This window comes from Alosa alosa, chromosome 9, assembly GCF_017589495.1.
Source record: "Alosa alosa isolate M-15738 ecotype Scorff River chromosome 9, AALO_Geno_1.1, whole genome shotgun sequence".
In the NCBI taxonomy this organism is placed as follows: Eukaryota; Metazoa; Chordata; class Actinopteri; order Clupeiformes; family Clupeidae; genus Alosa; species Alosa alosa.
In genome coordinates, this window is record NC_063197.1 from 30,860,094 (window position 1) to 30,868,272 (window position 8,179).

An 8,179-nucleotide genomic window follows, 5' to 3' on the forward strand; every position below is an offset into this window, starting at 1 on the left:
GCTCACAGCACCTCTGACGTCCTCTCTGCTCTGGGTTCTGGAGCAGAAGGGCTCTGTAGAACAGTGAGGTGGGTTCTCCTCTGCTCTGGGTTCTGGAGCAGAAGGGCTCTGTAGAACAGTGAGGTGGGTTCTCCTCTGCTCTCCGTTCTGGAACAGAAGGGCTCTGTAGAACACTGAGGTGGGCCCGGACTGCTGACTGCTGACCAGTGAAGAACTTCTAGTGTAAAATCCCTCACTGGACTCAACACACAACATTGACTATTGGCCCCCGCTGTTGTTTATTACTGTTTGAGTTTTCCTTCTGTGTGTGTGAGTGTGTGTGAGAGAGAGAGAGAGAGAGAGAGAGAAAAAAAAGTGTGTAAGAAATGAGAGAGAAAAAGATATTTCCTCCTGCATGACTGTTTGTGGCCAACGGGGGGCGCTAGTGATCCAGAGAGATGAATATGTGAGCGCTCTGGTGATGACTGACTGAACAAAGTGCCCTGTGAATTGGACGTGTGTGGAAATTGTGTATGTGTGTGAATGAGTGGTGAGTAAGTTGTGTGTATGTGTGTGAGGGTCTGTGTCTCTGGCCCGTGCTGAGTTTTCGTCTTGTCCAGGTTCGGCTGTACCCTCTGCGTGACACCGCCGCGCCCCCGCTCTGAGCAAGGCCTCCTGTCCGAGATGCCAGGGCTGTGCCAGGGCTTCTGTCCGAGTCTGTCTTTAGGCGCCCGCGGTGTCCCAGCTGGCCAGTCCAGTTATGACTGTCAGATCCTTCAAACTCTGTTGGACACTGTAGATATAAATATACTTTTACGTGTGACATTAAAACCAGATCCCTAACAACCCTGTGTGTTCAGATTGTGTTAATGTATTGTGTGTGTGTGTGTGTGTGTGTGTGTGTGTGAGAGAGTGAGTGACAAAAGAGAATGAGAGCATAAATAAACATGAAATGATGTATTTAAATGCAGAAATGATCTCCTATCTTGGGCTCATACACGGCTTGTCCACCAGATGGTGCTATTTGATTATTTTCTCATTGCTGCGCATGAAATTGGGTGGTAGTTGGGGGTTTGCCCTGGGGTAACTCATGCAAGCGGGCACAGGGGCCCAGGTCCAAACTGCACGTTGTCTGAAGATCACCCCAGCTGATTCTGCTCAACCTCATCCACTCTGCCGTTAGGTTTGATGGGGCCAGGTGTAGCAGTAACACCTGAGGGGTATACTACGAAGCGAGGTTGCTGGCTTACCCAGGTAACCAGGGAGTTTACAGTGATCTCAAAACAATATGTCGCTTCAGAAACAATACATGCAGTAAAGCATTATTTTGGAGATTAGCGGTTACTCTCGAAATTACCAGGGTAATTGTGGCTGCACACAACACAGAAAAGGACCATAAAGCCTATTTGGGCAGCCTACTGGTTAGCGCTTCGGACTTGTGACAGGAAGGTTGCCGGTTCGAACCCCGACTAGTAGGCACGGCTGAAGTGCCCTTGAGCAAGGCACCTAACCCCTCACTGCTCCCCGAGCGCCGCTGTAGCAAGGCAGCTCACTGCGCCGGGATTAGTGTGTGCTTCACCTCACTGTGTGTTCACTGTGTGCTGAGTGTGTTTAACTAATTCACGGATTGGAATAAATGCAGAAATCAAATTTCCCTCACGGGATCAAAAAAGTATATACTTATACTTATACACTGGACTACAAAGCCATAGAATGAGCCAAGAAGCACAATAAGTTTCACACTGTGGAAAATCTCAAAGGACAGGGTAGGAAGCCAAAAGTGAGCCCTGCACTGGCAAGGCTGGTTATACAAGAGGAGAAGAAGAATCCGAGAATCACCACTAAGTCCGTCCTGAAGAATCTGGGCGATGCTGGCGCCAACATCTCAAGGCAACAGACCCTGCACTCCGCTGGGGATCCATGGATGCAGACCAAGGAGGACTCCAAAAAAAGGCACACAAAAGCACTCTTGGCCTTTGCAAAAACTCATTTGTACAAAGAAGAAGACTTTTGGTCAAATGTTTTGTGGTCAGATGAAACAAAAAATTAATTGTTTTGCCATAACGATGTGGCTTTTGTTTTGCATAAAAATGGAGAAGCATTCAACCCCAAGAACACCATTCTCACGGTCAAGCCTGGTGAAAGAACATACTGCTTTGGGGGTGTTTCAGCCAATGGGCCTGGCAACCTAAGTAAATGGCACCTTGAGAAAAGATCACCTGAAGATTCTCAAAATAAACATGAGGCAGTCTGCAGAGAAACGAGACCTTGGGCAGCATTAGATTCATGACAGTGATCCAAAACATACAGCAAAAGTGGTCAAGAAATGGTTAGGCGACCAGCCAGTCACCTCTTGAATCCTATAAAAAATCTGTGGAGGGTAGGCCTACTAAAGATCAGAGTGATTCCAATCTCCAAGACTTGGAGCTCATCGCAAAAGGTCAGTGGTCAAAAATCACTGTGGAAACATGCTTGCCAACAAATATAAGAAGTGTTTGTAATAGCCAATAATGGCTTTTTCATTGATTATTAAGAAGGGTATGAATAATTTTTGACATGCCATTTTTCATATAAATATAAAAAACACAAAAAAACGTTTCTTTTTTTCATGGCTTAACATATTTTGGGACATGCCTGTGTCATTTCCAGTCAGAAAAAAAAAATTGGTTAAATCCCAAAAACAAAATGATCCAGGGGTATGAATAGTTTTGGGCTTAATTGTAGGTGTTTGTCTTTGCTTGCTGTAGGTTGTAGAGTGTTGTGTAGTGGATGTTGTCGTCTAAATGACATGGTTATGATGTCATCAGGTGTACTGTGGGGTCAGGTAAGGAAGAGGTCTTGAGCAAATGCCAACTCAGTAATTAATAATCAGTGTAAGTACACGAGGGGATCCCTCACACCCTACACAGGGAGTGAATGAGGGAGCAGCCCTCAGTGCTTCTAAATGAAGGTGAAGTTCAACACACTGTTTATTTCTATGCTGTTCCTCTGGTCGCCAGCTAACATTCCGACCAGAGTGGAAGATTACATTTAACTTCTCTAATCCAGCAAATGATCCCCATTTCATCAACAAAACAGGCCACACATAAAGCATTTTGACTGACATATTTTATTGCAAATATTTATTAAGAGCTACGACAATACACACAACAGGAATGTTACACTGTGCAAATCCAGAGAGGGACGCGCTGGCCAGACCGCGGGGTGAGCCCCCGGAACACGACACGTCCCTGATAGGTCAGCTCTGGGCTGATGTGGACCGCAAGACCTTCACAAACGGGAATGACACACACACACACACACACACAAACACACACTCCTGTACAGCTATCTCTGTAGGGACATCAAGTGCTAACAGTCATCCCCTTCATGTCTATGTGCTACTCTTAAGTGTTCTGTTGCTGAGGGGCAGGTGGGGGTTGTCAGACGGGTTCTTCTGCAGAACCGTATACATCTCCGTAAGTTCTCGCCGTGCCTACGGCGGAAATTCATCTGTTCTGCTCTGTGCACAGTGCTTGGGGAAGCTCGGTTGGCAAGTGGCACCAATCCTGGTGTGCCAATGGCTTGTTAAGTGCCAGCGTTGAGATGGCAGGGCCTGGGCACCGGCTCTGCGGGAGGCCAGCAGGAGGGCAGAGGCCCAATCAGGCGCCAGACATCACCACCAAGCGGCTGCGTCAAACGTCACTGCTGTGTAGCCGCGTCAGACGTCACTGCTGTGTAGCCAGACGTCCAGCCTTCACGCAAAGCAGCCATCTCATTTCACCAGTCCAGACTTACAGTAACAAAACAGTCCATTTCAGTGGCCTATCCTATTCAGTGGCTCCAATGAGAGGAGAGGAACGCAGACATTTACATGTATACACACGGTCCTTTCTTACTGAGGGCGCAGGGGCTCGCACTGGGGCAGGCTGACCTCTGAACCCTGACCTCTGACCTCTCCACTGCAAGGATGCTGTGGGCAGGCTGATGATGCATTAGACTGATGGTTAAGTGCTTTCCTGTGGTCCAGAAGTGGCTTGTTGTTGTTGTTGTTGTTGTTGTTGGCCGGTGAGCTAGCAGTCCTCCAGGCAGTGGGAGAGCTTCCCATGAGGCCGAGCAGGAGAAGTGCGGGGTCTCTCATCTCCGTTTGTTCCAGTTTAGCCCCTCCCTCCCGGCTCTCTGCCAGACGGTGAACGGCTCTGGGCCGGATCAGAGTGCCAGTACAGGGCCGGAACCAGGCCAGTATAGGGCCGGAACCGGCCCGTCTCAGGGCCATCCTGTGGTTCCTCTATACCAGCTCTAGTCCAGTATGTTTTACCAGCTGTGGAGCTTTTTTGTCTTTATACACTATAAAACACATTTACAGATAAACGCACACACACTCTCTCACTGTCGCTGTCACACACACACACACACACACACACACACACACACACACACACTCATGCTTACTCACTCTGAGAATTATATACATCCTTCACATAAGTACAGTCTTAGAAACACACAGGTACATTCACTAGTGGAGGGCAGAGGAGGATGTGGACACACACACACACACACATAGGCTGGGGCGGGGGTGGTGTGTGTGTGCTCTACGAGGAGGAAGTGATGTTGCCCGAGGAGACGATGGTCTCGCGGGGTGAATACTCCGGCTCCTCCTTGTTGGGGTGAGATGAGTTGTCCGACTTGCTGCGGCTGAACTCGGCGCCGATGATGGGCCGGGGGAACTTGCCTCCGACGCCACCGCCCTGCAGGCTGGAGCAGGCGCTGCAGAGCAGCATGCGCAGGAAGGCGCGGCGCATCTCGTTGCTGGTCAGCGTGTAGATCAGCGGGTTCATGGCCGAGTTGAGCACGGCGAGCGCCAGGAACCACTCGGCCTTGTAGAGGATCGGGCAGGCGCCCGTCTCGCACGCCACGTCCAGTAGCAGCAGGATGAAGAGCGGCGCCCAGCAGGCGATGAAACAGCTCAGCACGATGATGACGGTCTTCAGCAGCGCCAGCGACTTCTCCGAGCTCTTGCCGCCGCCAGTGCTACCGCCGCGGCCGTTGGACACCTTGCGGAAGACCAGCTTGCGGCTGCGCGTACGTACCAGGGCGTAGATGCGTGCGTACAGCACCACGATGGCCATGAGGATGATGCTGAAGACGGTGGTGCAGAACAGGATGTAGGCCTTGTGGTAGAGCGGCAGGACCGTGGAGCAGCGGCGCATGCTGCCGATGCAGTTCCAGCCCATGACGGGCAGGCCGCCCAGCACGGCCGCGATCATCCACACCGTGCTGATGAGCAGGAAGACGCGCCACGCGTTGCCGTTGTTGTGCAGCTTCATCTTCAGCATGGTAAGGTGCCGCTCGATGGCGATGGCCAGGAGGCTAAAGACGGACGCCGCGAGGGCCACGAACATGCTGCCCTCGCGGAAGAACCACTGCGTGGGCGACAGCCGGTAGGTGTTGGCCCCCGACAGCAGGATGTTGGCCGTGTACACCACCCCGGCCAGCAGGTCCGACAGGGCCAGGTTGCCGATAAAGTAGTACATGGGCTTGTGGAACTTCTTGGTTCTCCAGATGGTCAGCAGCACCAGCACGTTCTCCAGGATGATGAAGCAGCACACGATGATGAAGATGACGGAGTCCGCCTTCAGGCTCGAGTCCTGCTCCTGTTTGCGGAGCTTGCCTGTGTAGTTGTAGTGCCTGGCGATCAGGTCCGAGTACATAGAGTCAGCCATGACCCCTGAGGCGAGCGGCGAGCGGAGCAGATGAGGATCTAGGGGTGCAGTACACCACTCACTCCGCTAGGCGGCGCTGCTGGACCGAGCCAACGTTTGAGAGGTTGCGTTGCGTTTTCGAGCGATGGAGCGTTTCAGTTTCAAGTCAAGAAAAAATCCACATTTTGAGGGAAAGCTCTGCTTAAGCCCGTCGGCCACATCATGAAGTGCCTGGAAAGAGTGAAAGAAAATGGTTATTAAATCACAACTTTATCGATAACAAAGTAAATTCACATTCAACTTTTTATAACTCCATGTAAATCAGTTTTCCCTACAAAACGACAGTCTAAGAGAAACAGAGAAACTTTCAGATAGGCTCCATAGGCAAAATCCATCGGGGAAAAAGAACCTATGTTACACGCGGGCAGATTACGGTCTTAAACACACTGGAAGTTGCTGGTAAATTGTGTCACACAACAAATAGCAAACAAGCATCACTTCCAAAAGTAATCTACCATTTCTTGGTACATAACTCTGATGATAATGCCATGTTAAAAACGACATGCCTTGTGTATTTATCCGTTGAAAAAACTATACTAGGCTTTCTTTCCACAATTGAATCTCTGCAACTGATGAAAAATAGATGCGTGGTCGCGGTGACTTTCATTGGTTAGCCTAATTAGTTAACGGTCCAGAGGAACTTTTCCATGAAGTTATTCGCTCCAGATTAAATGTCAGGTGCATACGAGCAACCAGCACCACTGGTTAAGACCATCTCCCACGTATGTCAAAATGACCAAACTTAGAAAAAAGTTTCTTTTAAAAAATCCTGGGATTCGTGTTAAACTTCTATAAAGTAAAAACAAAATCTAACACAATGAGACCACTGATCTTTAAACGTACGTGAGGCTACACACGTATTGTTACTCCACACTTTAATTTATGAAGTTAGCCAAGTAGCCTATATGTAAGATCATATAACTATAATAACGACAGGACTAATTAACATGCAAGAGTGGTCACGTTTACATTAAGCCATTCAAAGCGATGTAACATCAAATCCCTGAAGTTGTAAAAGTTTTGTATCATATAAAATGTGCCATCCAGTAGGCTGTCTTACCTTTCAAGTTCAACTGAAATAACTGAAATTAATAATCCATGTTAACGGGGCAGGCAGAGAAGACGTGTAGACCGTCGGCGTCTCTCCTCTGTTAGTGTGCTGTGATCTCAAGTGGGAGAAAACAGCGCGGCCCCCTCCCGCCCTCCCTCCAGCCCCCCCCCCCTCGCGCCCCGCACCCCTCCCCTTGGCTTTCATCGCAGCCTCATTACTCCCGCGAGCGAGCGAGCGCAGTCCACATGAGCGCTTCGCTGAGAGAATTGAACAATGCAGCCACAAATCAGGGAATTCCGCGTCCTCTCTGCCCCGAGTGGTCAACACACAAACACACACACACACACAATCATTCTTTCCTTTCGTGAGCGCTGCATCTCAATCTGAAAACAGGAAAATAGCCTCATGTCATTGTATCGCTTTTGCTGGCCGATAGGCTATATTCATCATGAGTCCCGGGGAGTTATTTCACCATGTCAACTAGAGGTTAAGCGGCAGTAAAGCTAGGGAGTGAGATATGTTGTGAGAGACTTCACCATCATGGATGAGAAACTGGAAACCTACAAAAAAAATCACTGTAATCATTTGGTATTACAAACCCACTACAGCTTCTCCACTAATTTGCTCTCTGTAGTTTCAAACAGAGACTGGCTGCATGTTTTGCCCTGATGCCTTTGTGATTTTCGGCAGTGACAAGTTGCCAGCCAACTGGGTTTACCAAAAGAGCCTAATTTCAGATATGCACAGGAGATATGTTTAGTGCTACAGGGGCTTCACACAGTGGCCAATCAACAACGAAACCTATTTACCATCAAAAACAAGATCACAGGCAAAAAACATCACCAAGAGAGCATTTCACTGGGGTTATCAAGCAGGCACCTTCCTTCATCGGTGTAGTAAAGTAAAAGCTGTCACCAATAAGATAGCTTTTACCCCCACAGTCATTGCAGACAGATTGTGTCTTTGAGCATCATTGTGATTCTAGGTAAAGTTCGGCAACTTCACTCAAACTGACGTTCGACTCCAGACAGCGGTATATGGTGCTACTCTCTATTGTTCATGTGGACAGGACCACTATGCTAATCTCCTGTTCAATAACTGGTATTGATCTTAATATTGTGCTTCTTATCATTATTGTTGCAGTGCTAAAGATAAGGATAGTTAATTGGATTATGGGTAGTTATTATCATTACTATTATGACTATTGATTCTTCAACCTCAGAATCCTTTGTCCAATCCCCTGGGAATGCACCAGCTGTATGTGTCAGTGTGTCTGTGTCCGCGTGCCCGTGTGTGTCTGTGTGAGTGTGTGAGTGTGTGTGTGTGTGTGTGTGTGTGCGTGTGCGGACCCATGCCATTAACCCCAGACTGTGCCACACAAACACAGACACAAAGACACACACACACA

At 48.8% G+C, this 8,179-nt stretch overlaps 1 protein-coding gene across 1 annotated transcript; it reads right to left on the reverse strand.

Moving 5' to 3' along the window:
• Positions 1–3,069: 3,069 nt before the first annotated feature.
• Positions 3,070–6,890, reverse strand: s1pr1 (sphingosine-1-phosphate receptor 1). The gene is made up of 2 exons (XM_048253735.1): positions 6,781–6,890; positions 3,070–5,891 (listed from the first exon to the last, which is right to left on the reverse strand). Exon 2 carries the CDS (start codon positions 5,679–5,681, stop codon positions 4,551–4,553), a length of 1,131 nt encoding a protein of 376 aa, XP_048109692.1. The 5' UTR covers positions 5,682–5,891; positions 6,781–6,890; the 3' UTR covers positions 3,070–4,550.
• Positions 6,891–8,179: the final 1,289 nt, after the last annotated feature.

Coding starts and splice junctions, on each gene's coding strand:
- s1pr1 (XM_048253735.1), bottom strand. CDS start 5,681: ATGGCTGACTCTATGTACTCGGACCTGATCGCCAGGCACTACAACTAC.